The following is a 12918-nucleotide window of genomic DNA, read 5'->3' on the forward strand; positions in this document are numbered from 1 at the left end:
ATGACTTTGTGAAACTACTTCAGGTGGCTGAGCAAAAAATTTTGAAACCATCATTTGCTATACCATATATAAGAACTGTTGTGTAAACAAACTGTTACCTTGTCAAATGTAAGATTATTACTCCTGTACAGTATTGACAACATTGTTTAAAATATTATCGTCCTGGCTTTTAATCGTAGTTACCCTTCCCTTTCAGGAACTGATTCATTTGGAAGAAAGATTAGGAAATGTCAATCGTGGAGCATCCCAGGGGACAATTGAAAGATGTACATATCCCCATAAATATAAAAAGGTAAGAAATTATTCCATGAAACTTCTAGAATATTATTGAAATGTGTAACGTTCAGTATTATGGCTTTCCGTTGAACTTGTGGAACCTAGTAGATATGTTATTTATTTACTTACTTATTTTTAAAGATTTATTTATTTGAGAGGCAGAGTTACAGAGAGACAGAGAGCAGTCTTCTATCCACTGCTTCACTCCTCAAATGGCTGCAACAGCCAGAGCTGGACCAATCTGATGCCAGGAGCCAGGAGCTTCTTCCAGGTCTCCCACATGGGTGCAGCAGCTCAAGCACTTGGGCCATCTTCCACTGCTTTCCCAGCTATTAACAGAGAGCTTGATCAGAAGTGGAGCAGTCAGGATACTTACCGGCTCCTATATGGAATGCTGGCACTCTCTGTTATTACTGAAGCAAAATATACTTAGGATTAACATTTTCTTGGAAGTACAGAAATAAATTCTTCTTCCAGAATTTTTGTGCCTTCTATAATGTACACACACACACACACATATATTTCTTTTGCATTAAAACATAATACAAAGAGGATGATGTGCAGATAGTTTTGTATGTTGCCTTTGTATTCTGTCAGTACTCAGCTCACCTATATATTTTTTTTTCAAGATTTATTTACTTATTTGAAAGAGTTACAGAGAAAGGGAGAGAGAGAGATAGTCCAGGCACTTGGTTAACTCCCCAGATGGCTACAACAGCTGGGTCTGGGTGAGGCCGAAGCCATGAGCCAGGAGCCTTCTGCAGGTCTCCCATAGGGTAGCAGTGACACAAGCAGTTGGGTCATCCTCTGCTGTTTTTCCCAGGCCTGTAGCAGGGGGCTGGATCCAAAGTGGAGCAGCCAAGACTTGGACTGGCACCCCTAATGGGATGCTGGCACTGCAGGCCACAGCTTTACCTACTAAGCCACAGCTACATTCTTCTTAATAGTTTACATCATGACAATACTGTAATTTTTTTTTTTTTTAAGTAATCACTTACCTTGATGGATATTTAGTTGCTCTATAATTCTAATATTTCCTTCCTTGGAAGTTAAGAGTAGACATGTCAAATAAGTTTCTTAAATGATGCTCTGTGCTATACAGAGAATAATATTAAGGTGTAAAAATGACTCTTCTTTATATTTTTCATCTGTTTATAAGAGTATTAGTGAAGTGTTGCAACTAAATTTAAGTTCTTTCAACTGTCTAAATACTGTAACATTAATTTATATGGATATTATTGAAATATTAATTAGTAAAATAAAATGTATTTAACTATGCTCATGATAGAACAAAAATAGAATTTGTATTATTTGGAATCTTCATTGAGGATTAAAAGTAATAGATTTCAAACTAATGTATTTCTGTTAAATTTGATTTTACTTTTGATGCTGGGTAGTAGAGGGTCTTAAAAGAATCTTAATTGATAATCATTTAATTCATCCATTAATTCATGACAGTCTTACTTGGGAAATAAGTTGGGGGTGATGTGTGGTATGGTTTTGTTTTTTGTTTTGTTTTTGAAATAAACACAGACTTTACTCAGTTGTTCAATAATGTCATCTCTACTAATAAGGTAACAACTGATTGGTTCTCACAGAGGAAACTGCACTGCAAACAAGATGGGGAAGAAGGGACTGAGGAAGACACCGAGGAAAAATGTACTATCTGTTTGTCTATTTTAGAGGAAGGTGAAGATGTGAGGTAACTAGATATTAATTAACTAAAATCCATTGTCAAAACTTGACAAGGGCTTTATTTGAAAGTAAACTAGAAACCAAATGAAGATTATTTCTGGCATACCTGTTATCAACTTCTGATGTGTAGAACAGGCTTTTTACAGTGAGTGAAGGAATAAAAAGATTATTTTAAGCTCACACCAAGGCTAGCTTTTGTAAATCTTTCAGAAAGAAGAATCTGAGAGACTTGGAGATCTGGGGAATTACACTACTGTATTCCCCAAAGCTTAAAAACAGGAATCTAGACTGGTTGGATGCAGTTTGGTTGACAGGGCTTTCTAAAATTGATTTAGCTCTAAGATTTCCTCGCAGCTTGTCGGACTGTTCTCTACTTTGACTTTTATAATTTAGAAAGTGTTAGGTTATTTTGCTAAACCAGTATTAATTTTAGGTTTTCTTTCTATCTGTACACTTAGTGTTTTGTTACTATTTCCTGATTTTTCAATGTCACATAATGCCTTAAAGCAGGTTCTATGACATATTGTAGAACCATGTGATAATAATGTTGATCTACTTTATAATTATACTGAGAAGGCAAAAATTATAAATTATTGCCTACCATACCACATAGAAAGTAATTTGAGTGCTGTGTTTTCAATGGAGATTTATAAATATGAAAGTTAGTTGCTTTTACAATATTGACTAATATTGTTCAAGAAATAATTAGAATACCTCTTTTTAGCTACTAGTTTTACAAAACATTAGGAAGTCAAAGTGCTTTCAACAATGGACAGTAGTAATAATGGACATTGGGTCAGTTACTTTTATCCCACATTTATACTGAAATTCAGTGGTACTCTGTCTTCCTGGAAGCTTTATTTCTCCCTTTCTTATTGATAATATTTATGGTATCCTAAAGTAAACATCTCCTTTTGACCTGCCAATAAAATGGTAGCACAGAAGTAAGTGGGTATGACAGTTATCCTGTGAAAACAATATTATTGATTTTTAGTCAGTCATGTATTAAAGTTTAATATATCAAAATCTTCTGGATATAAAATAATATGTCCTTAATTATAACAACATGGCTACTATATATTTACAACATAAATTCTAATTTTTTTGAGAGATTATTACATTAGAGAATATATTGAAAAATACAGTGATTTGGTATTAGAAATATGTATGCAGTGTTATGTGATAGAGAACATACTGCCGGCTCCATAGCATTGAGAGCTCATGCACATAGACAAAACCGGAATGGCTGCCAACGTAATTTTTGTTCTTACGATTGTTGATGTTATATAATTTCATTCCATTACTATTACAGTTCATTATCTTAGTCATTTCTATATTATACTGCCCATAAGGGAGATGTTTTTTTTCTCCAGAAGATAAAGTGCCTAGTAACTTTAAAACAGTGCTGAATTATTTCATGCATAACTTCTTTACAAATAAATGGCCTGGTAATTGTCATTTTTAAAATTAACTTGCTTTTTGTTTTCTTTGCCATTGCTAGACGCCTTCCATGTATGCACCTTTTCCACCAAGTGTGTGTTGACCAATGGCTGATTACCAATAAGAAGTGCCCCATATGCAGAGTGGACATTGAGGCCCAGCTGCCAAGTGAAAGTTGACACCATGTTTCGGGACTCTTGCCCTCCCTCGCGTTCCCATCCTTCCTGGTACTGCAGTCAACCAAAGATGGCATGACTTACCTGCGCAGATATGAAAGCATTGAACTTAGAGTGCTGGCTCTGCTATATGGTACAACTAATGCTAGCCCTACAATTTATGTATACAGTTGATTTTGATGTATTTATAAAGCTTTTTTTTTTTCTAGATTTGACATTTTTCCCGTATCATTTTACTGTATTTTTGCATGGTTCCTTGTATTGCATTTCTTTGCACATATTATGGGCTTGTGACCCTAAACTTGCAGGCAAGATTAGCTGCTTTAGTAAGTAGAGTTTTGTGGTCTTTGTTTTTTACATAGTACCAAGCCTTGAGAATTATGAAATTTTTTTATCCATTACTAACCTTTAATTTAATCAATCATGTACTTTAGTTTAATGTATAAAGATCCTCTAGAAAATGATAATATTGTGTATTAAGACATTCCTTAATTAGGACAAAATGGCTGCTGTATATTTACAATATGGAGTTCTGGGTTAAATACCATCCTTAATACTGGGAACAGACTACAACCCATATTCAATCAGATGCAGGTGGTATCCATATCACCAGAGTGATCAATAGAAATTTTCTTGGTGTATCCTTTTCCTCTCAGCACAGTGCAGATAGAGTTGAATATTGATATCATACATTTAGACTGCTGTTCTGATTGTATTTATCTTTTTCCTACATCATTTAGAACTTTCTTTCCCTGATTGAATTTTTGCTGCTGTGAAACAGCTCTGATGAACACTAAATATTAAATTCAGTTACCTGGATTGTACATACTTGCAGATTTAACAAATTTTAGGGAAATTGAAAAAGACATGTAGAGTTTTGTTCAGTCTTCTGCCAAGCATGAATAGTGAAGATATCTGCTTACGTTGATTTTGTAAACACATTTAGTCAAGGTTTAGAATTTCAGTCATTAGCAGGTATCTATGCATTCATAGAACTTCTAAAGGTCCCAGGATCACTTTTAAGGGATTTTTATTAGTCTCAAGATAAATAAAGTCAGCTGAATCTACATGTCTCTTGTTTTATTTCTCTCTAAACTTGAAAACAATAAATCTGCAGAAACTGTGAGGCACAAATTATACTGTCAACCTACTGTTGCTATGGTTATATACTCCCACTTCATACATTACCAAGAGTCGATCACTGATTTAAAATTTTTAATTTCTATAGTTAAGATTTACTGCATAATATAGAATATAAAGTTAAGTTAACATACTAACATTTCTCCTTTGGAGGAAGTTTTAATCCACTTAAGGATACATATTATCAAGATACTTTCATATACAGGATAGTCTAATTTTATTTGTTTAAATATGCTTAATATGCCCCAGATTGCAAATGCATCCAGTCAGTACTATCACTGTCTGTATGTGGAAGACATGTTCCCATGGATCATATGTGAAGATGTCAATAAGCTTGCATTAAGCCACCTGCTTTGTAAGTGGATTGATTAATAAATAACTTATATTTCTATTGTCTTTGTGTTTCATAATTAGTTTTTATAAAACAATTTATATTAACTTGAAATTCATAGAAAGTGATCTCATTTAAATTGACATTTGCATAATTTGGTGTTTGTATTCGTTAAATTATGGCTACTTTTTTACATTAGTAAATGTTACACTGTAGTAATTGTCAATATCAACATGCTTCAACATAGTATGTGCGCAAATGGAGGATGGATTATGGTTAAAAATTTTGGTTATGAAATAACTTTTTAAAGTATACTTGATAATTAAGCTGCTGTTGCAGAAGGTTGGGAGATTAAGGGAGAAAGTGACTCATGTCTGCCATCTTACTGGGCAAAAGAACAAGTTGCCCATCTCCCTTCATTAGACTATGATGGATGTAAGACTTTGCCACTGGAAAACCCTGGCTCTGGGCCAAAGGATTGAAGAAGGATAAGCAAGCTGGAGAAAATTCCATACCATGGAGTCCTCTGGATATTCTCCCAAACACAGGAACAGCACAGATAGATTTTTCTATTTTTTAATATTACTTCAGATTTAGATGCACGACTACCTGTTGATCTGCCTTATAATTACTACTGATTTTTTTTTAATGTAGGTAAAGCATTGTTACTTTAAAATTAATGTAAGTATTTGTGGCACAAAGCTGAATTGTTAATGCAGGAGCTTACCGGTAAGCTATAGAAAATGGTGATAGAAAATGGTGATTAGAAATGAACCAAGTAAGGAAGAAAATGATTTTGAACTTTTAAGTTTTTGTGTTTGTTTTGCTGTCTTCCATCTGCTACTGCATCTTATGTCATAGTGAACATTTCAGTGACAGTTGTCCAAATACTTCAAAACTAAAATTATTTTGTCAGCAAATTCTTATTTTTATTGTTGTTAATATCCAAGTGATAAACTGATATTTGAAACTCTTTTCTTACTTTGGTGACTTTATTTTAGTTGCTAGCACACTTCAACATTTGAGCCGTAACAACTGAGATAGGGAAAAACTAGTCTGTTTTCAAAATCGTTATTTGTAACTAGTTGAAACACTGAAATTAAAATATAAAATCTTGTGGACATTTCATTTTTAGTGTTTTGTGAATGGTAATAATTTAAATCTGTAGAGAATGCATCCTAACGTCTAACTTCCAAAACCTCTGGGAACAGTAAATGCTACTGTTTATTAAAGACTTCATGTGTCATGATGTTGGATATATCAAGGGTGAATTATCTTTTCTCAGTCATAGATTTCAGTTGCTTTCTTGAATTAAGAATTATTTAAAAAAAATTCTCACTAAGGGAGATAAATGTTGCCAACTATACTTTGTCATTGGGCCTGCTGGGGACAGTTTCTTTTCCCTTCTCTACCCATCACAGGCCACATGCGGTATTTAAGAATACTGGTGTGAATATAGAGTTCAGGGTCAGATTTGGGTTTTAAAATTGTACAGCTTCCTGCCAGGATCAGCGCGGTGCGCCGGCTGCAGCGGCGGCCATTGGAGGGTGAACCAACGGCAAAGGAAGACCTTTCTCTCTCTGTCTCTCTCTCTCACTGTCCACTCTGCCTGTCAAAAAAAAAAAAAAAAAAAAAAAAAAAAAAAAAAAAAATTGTACAGCTTAAGCTCTCTGAGTCAACTTTCTCATCTACAAAACAATGGACACTTACCTTTTCTCATCTACAAAACAGAATGGAAACTTACTTTTTTAGGGTTATTTTGCCAAGATGAAATGAGATAATGAGTATAAAGGGCTGTGTTCATGATACATACTTAAGAATGTAACTTTTTTCTATGCTCATTCCATCTCACTCTACCACCAGATAGTTCCACTTTTGAAAATGGTAGCTTAGGGCTGGCGCCGCGACTCAATAGGCTAATCCTCCACCTTGCGGCGCCAGCACACCAGGTTCTAGTCCCGGTCAGGGCGCCGGATTCTGTCCCAGTTGCCCCTCTTCCAGGCCAGCCCTCTGCTGTGGCCCGGGAGTGCAGTGGAGGATGGCCCGAGTACTTGGGCCCTGCACCCCATGGGAGACCAGGAGAAGCACCTGGCTCCTGCCTTCAGATCAGCGCGGTGCGCTGGCCGCAGCACGCCAGCCGTGGTGGCCATTGGAGGGTGAACCAACGGCAAAAGGAAGACCTTTCTCTCTCTCTGACTGTCCACTCTGCCTGTCAAAAAGAAAAAAAAGAAAATGGTAGCTTAGCAAGATGCTAAACCATAGATCAGTTTTTGCTGTTAACATTTCTGTTTCTTTGAGTCCAGCCAACTGATGACTAGATAAGAAGGAATAGTCCTCTTCATTCTTTATCTGATGGGTTGGAAGGTTCCCAGCACATGTGCTTTCTTCCCCTTTGACTTGCAGGCTTTTTTTTTTTTTTTTGGACAGGCAGAGTGGACAGTGAGAGAGAGAGAGACAGAGAGAAAGGTCTTCCTTTGCCGTTGGTTCACCCTCCAATGGCCGCCGCGGCCGGCGCGCTGCGGCCGGCGCACCGCGCTGATCCGATGGCAGGAGCCAGGAGCCAGGTGCTTTTCCTGGTCTCCCATGGGGTGCAGGGCCCAAGCACCTGGGCCATCCTCCACTGCACTCCCTGGCCACAGCAGAGGGCTGGCCTGGAAGAGGGGCAACCGGGACAGAATCCGGCGCCCCGACCGGGACTAGAACCCGGTGTGCCGGCGCCGCAAGGCGGAGGATTAGCCTAGTGAGCCGCGGCGCCGGCCGGCTTTTTTCTTAATAAAAAGAAAAAAAAAAAGTTGCCCATTAATGTTATTCAAGGCTGTGGTTTAGGCACCTGCTGCCAGTAAATCAGAATTAGCACAAGATCTCCCTGACCTAAAATTAAATTTTTTTTCCTCAGGATTTTTCTCTCCACCAAACTGTTAGGCAGGGGATTGGTGCCCTGTGAGAGTTAATACACATTACTAAGCTGCCTATGTTGCATTTTAGCTTCTTCTAGGCTTACCTTAGGTTAATGGCAATCAATGAGAGAGCGCTTGGAAGGTGTGGGTTTCTGGAATCTTCTGTTTAGCCCCCAAAAATTACATATATGATTCTTCTACTATCACTAGAAAATGGATTAGATTAATTAAATATTAATTTTCTATTGTGGGTTCTGTTCAGTCAGCTTTACTTTGAATTGTGGTATTCAATAAGGGGAGGGGAGAACCTTTGGAAAATGTTAACTTCAGATTGTTATCGATATATTTTGCTCTGGAAAGTGAGAATTTTTTTCTGCCATTGCCTGTATGGCTGGGGGCACAACTCAAAACACATTTTGAGGGCCCAGTGCTGTGGTGCAGCAGATTAAGCGGCTGCCTGCAGCTCCAGCATTTCATATGGGTGCCAGTTTGAAACCTGGCTGCTCTGCTTCTGATTGAGCTTCCTGCTAATGCGCCTGGGAAAGCAGTGGAAGATGGCCCAATTGTTTGAGCCCCTGCACCTACATAGGAGACCTGGAAGAAGCTACTGGCTTTGGCCTGGCCCAGCTCTGGTTGTTGTAGCCATTTGGGGAGTAAAGCAGCAGATGTAAGATCTCTCTCCTCTCTGTGTCTCCCTCTCACTGTAGCTCTGCCTTTCAAATAAAATAAATGTAAAACATAATTTTAAAAACACTTCTAATCTCACAGTTGAGGGATGCCCTGTCTCTCACATAGCTGGGAATTTATCTGTTAGTATGAGACACTCCAGACATGTTATCATGGGGGTTCTGTTCTTTAGATTCTCAGGAAGCTTTGTGTAAGAAAAATGTTTGCCAAGTGAATTGGAAGAGACAGGACAAGTCTCCCATCCACTGTTTTCTAGCCTGTCTAAAAAGGAATGAAGAATGCCTTTCATTGAGTTGCTCTTTTGACTACCGTGCTATTCGTATTTTTGCTCAGAGAGTACCTGGGTTCCTAGAACATCAGTTAGCCACATAGTCCATCAAAGGTTTATTATTTACTGCAGAGAAAGAGTTATCTATTGCTTTGAAACTCCAAAATATAGTGGTTTAACGTCACACATTATCTCAGCTCTGTGTGTCAGGCTGTCGGCAGCAGATTTGTCCGGCATTTGTAGCCCTGTCTCTTGTGGTAGCAGTCATGTGAAGGCTTGACTGGACTGGACGATCTGCTGCTAAGATGACCTTCGAGGCTGTTAGCACACAGTAACCTGGGAAAAAAACCTCATGTCCTTGCTCCACTACCCACCTCCACCCCCAGCCCTGCTCCTTAGGGCTGCTTGAATGTCTCCATGATGAGGTAGATTTCCCCAGAGCAAACGATCCCAGGGAGAGCCGAAAGTAGCCACCGTGCTGTTTCTTTTTTTTTTTTTTTTTAACCTAGTCTCAACTTATATTCTGTCACTTCTGCCACATTCTATTTATTAGAAGCAAGACTCACTACATACAGCCTGATTTGAGGTAAACTGGGTTCTACTGTTGAAAGAAAGGGTGGCTAAGGATTTGTATGTTTTAAAAACACATTAACTTCTGGTCTTGTGTGGGCAGAAGTTCTATCAGACAGGCTTCAGTGCTTCCCAAGGCCTTCAGTAATGTGTGATTCATGCCTCGGTGCTAGACAAATGTGTGTTTCCTTGTGCCCTCAGGAGACAACCAAATACCAAAACATCTATAAACCACAAAGGCACTCAAGTTTGTGCAAAAAACTACTCAGGATAGCATTATTGAGAAGTCAGAGTTTACACATGATCGCAAAGTCCAGCTTCTGTGCTGTGTTTTACTAAACTCTAGTCCAATGGGAAATGAAAAATTTATTTGGTGCAAGGATCGGGAATGCCTCAGGTTGAGTGTATCTGCTACCTGTTTTGTAACAAAACACCCTAAAACTTAGTGGCTTACAACACATTTGCTCATGGTCGTGCAATTCGGGCAGATCTGAGCGGGCCTAGCTCGATCTCACGGTGATGTAACTGGTGATCCTCAGGTGACTTGCATTCATCTGGGAACTGTAAAATGTCCCTATCATTGTGGGGGAGGCCCCTGGCTAGGCTTGGTCCAGGATCTTATCTCCAAGCCAGAAAAAATTCCAAGAAGACATGAAGGTGAGCAAGAAAGCAAGATTTATTTAAAGGCAAAGGGGATTGCACACGCAGGAGTGAGTGTATGCAGCCTCATGGAGTTAACAATGTCCTCCTTTAATCGGAAAAGGACCGGTGACTTGGCCAGAACTGAATATCCAAAGGAGATGAGGTTGGGGGTGGGGCTTGAGAACACCCATTTCCGTGCCACTTTTTGGAAAATCTCAGAAGTGTCATGGTATCTGGCACACGATGGGAGTGGGTATAGCCTGCAGTCGTGTTGGATATTTCTAGCCAGTACCACTCAGGGTGGTACACACAGAACTGTGGCACAGGTACCAGCAGTCCTGTTCCTCACTAGCCCCCTGCCTCCATCGCTGTAGACTCCCTTATGTTAAGATGGTTCACTTGCTGTTTCTCTCGGTGTCTGTCCCTTGTAAGGGGCAAAACAGAGAACACCAACCTTCCTGAGACATGAGCCTGCAACCGAAACCAGAACCGCACCACTTGTGTCACATTCTGTTGGTCCAAGCAAATAACAAAATTAGCTCAGATTTGGGAGGAGAGGACATAGGCTATACCTGCTAAGGAAATGTGCAGCAAAGAAATTGGGGTCATTTTAAATTCATCACAGGAAGGTAAGATAAGTCCATTTGCCTTGCAAGGAGTCCTACTACAAAGAAGCTGAACATACTCTACAAGAAGCCCACGTAGAGAACGACCTTGGTTCTCAAGTAGGGGCATCCACAGTGCAGCTGTTCTTCCCCTAGGCTGATAGCTGAGAAAAAGAAGCTTATAGGTTGGAGATCACTGGGTATGTCTGTTCCCCTGCCTCACCTTTGTATAACTTGGGAAATCTTTGCACAGTATTCTTGGTAGCTACTATTAGAATGGTTCATTTTATCTGGCACTTTGGGCCATGGCTTAACAATCATTTGGTCAAACAGTATTCTAGGTGTGTGTGAGAGGCTGTTTGTAAATGTGGCTCATTTGAGTCAGCAGACTGAGTAAAGCAGATGGCGCTCCCTAGTGTGGATGAGCCTCGTCTAATCAGCTGAAACCTTGATCGGAACAAAAAGGCTGCCCTCCCGCAAATAGAGGGAAATCTTCGTGTCTGACAGTCTTTGAGCTGGAATGTAAGCTTTCTCTGCCTTCAGACTCAAACCAAATGTCTGTTCTGGGTCTCGAGTCTGCCAGCTCTCTGACTAGAAGTACGGGCTTAGGTCTTGAGGGTCTCCAGTCTGCATATTGCAGATCCTGAGACTTGTCGGCCTTCATAACTACATAAGCAAATTACAAGGAATCTTGTATTTCTGTTTACACACACATCTTATTGGTTCTGTTTAGCTGTAGAACAGAGCAATACAGTGATCATGCCTCTGGTTATGTTCTTCCTGTGACAGAGTACTACTTATGGAGGGAAGCACATTTCCTTTGGGGGCGGACTATGGTGCAGCGGGTTAAAGCCCCAGCCTGCAGCGCCGGCATCCCATATGGGCACCGGTTTGAGTCCTGGCTGCTCCTCTTCTGATCCAGCTCTCTGCTATGATCTGGGAAAGCAGTAGAAGATGGCCCAAGTCCTTGGGCCCCTGCACCCCTGTAGGAGACCTGGAAGAGGCTCCTGGCTTCGGATCAGCTCAGCTCACGTGTCTCTCTCTCTCTCTCTCTCTCTCTCTCCCCCCCCTTCCTCTCTTCCTCTCCTCTCTCTGTGTAACTCTGACTTTCAAATAAATAGAACAATTATTTAAAAAAAAAAAAAAAGGAAAGAGAGAGAGACCAAGTCAAAATCCGGAGCCTGGAACTCAATCTTCCACATGGGTGGCAGGGACCCAAGTGCTTGAGCCATCACCAGCTGCTTCCGGGAGATGCTGGAATCAGAAGCAGAACTGGGACTCAAACCCAGGTACTCTGTTATGGGGTGCAGGTGTCCCAAGTGGAGTTTTAACTGCTGCTCAAATGACCACCCCTAGAAAGTTCTTTTCCTTTGGTTCCTGTAACATTAGGTATAGGGTTGATAGTCTAGAGAAACGTGAGAATAAATCTGGTTTCTTCTTGAGTGCTAGTTCTTCAGATATTATAGTACAGCTATCTTCATTTTGCTTAAACTGTATCTTAAAGCTATTAAATACGCTTGTCATCATTTTCTGTATACTTATAGTTAATTAATGTTCTCTATAATTGATCACTAACTATACTTCCTGTGGTCTGAGTTTTATAAAGTATGGAATTATATATTCATGAACTCATGCTAATGAGTTAGGTCTTAGAGTGATGGTATTTTCTTCTTTCTTAAAGATTTTATTTATTTATTTGAAAGGCAGAGTTACAGAGAGCAGGAAAGAGAGAGGTCTTCCATCCACTTATTCATTTCCCAAACAGCCGCAATGGCTGGGGCTGGGCCAGGCCAGAGCCAGGAGCTTCTTCTAGGTCTCCTATGTGGGTGCAGGGGCTCTGGCACTTGGGCCATCTTGCGCTGCTTCCCAGGTGCATTCACAGGGAGCTGAATCAGAAGTGGAGCAGCTGGAAATCAAATCGGTGCTCATCTGGGATGCCGGCGCTGCAGGCTGGGGCTTAACTAGCTACTCCACAGTGCCAGCCTCTCTCTCTCTCTCTCTTTTTTTAAAGATATATTTATTTAGGGGCTAGCTCTGTGGCGTAGCAGGTAAAGCCACCGCCTGCTGTGCCAGCATCCCCTATGGGCGTCGGTTCAAGTCCCGGTTGCTTCATTTCCCATCCAGCTCTCTGCTGTGGCCTGGGAAAGCAGTGGAAGATGGTCCAAGTCCTTGTGCCCTTGCACCCGTGTGG

General features: G+C 40.1%; 1 protein-coding gene across 42 annotated transcripts in view; it reads left to right on the top strand.

Annotated features, from left to right (window-relative positions):
* Window positions 1-5123, top strand: part of RNF111 (ring finger protein 111) — a 136434-nt gene extending 131311 nt beyond the window's left edge. For 24 of the 42 annotated variants that reach the window (XM_017347988.3, XM_017347991.3, XM_017347989.3 and 21 more), the window contains 3 exons: window positions 197-292; window positions 1851-1978; window positions 3473-5123. In XM_017347988.3, coding sequence (XP_017203477.2) covers window positions 197-292; window positions 1851-1978; window positions 3473-3590 — 342 coding nt within the window. In that variant the 3' untranslated portion in view covers window positions 3591-5123. The remainder of the gene's footprint in view (window positions 1-196; window positions 293-1850; window positions 1979-3472) is intronic. The other 18 variants (XM_017347990.3, XM_017347993.3, XM_070054264.1 and 15 more) reach the window with 1 other exon arrangement.
* Window positions 5124-12918: the final 7795 nt, after the last annotated feature.

The sequence above is a fragment of the Oryctolagus cuniculus genome, chromosome 12, assembly GCF_964237555.1.
Source record: "Oryctolagus cuniculus chromosome 12, mOryCun1.1, whole genome shotgun sequence".
Classification (NCBI taxonomy): domain Eukaryota; kingdom Metazoa; phylum Chordata; class Mammalia; order Lagomorpha; family Leporidae; genus Oryctolagus; species Oryctolagus cuniculus.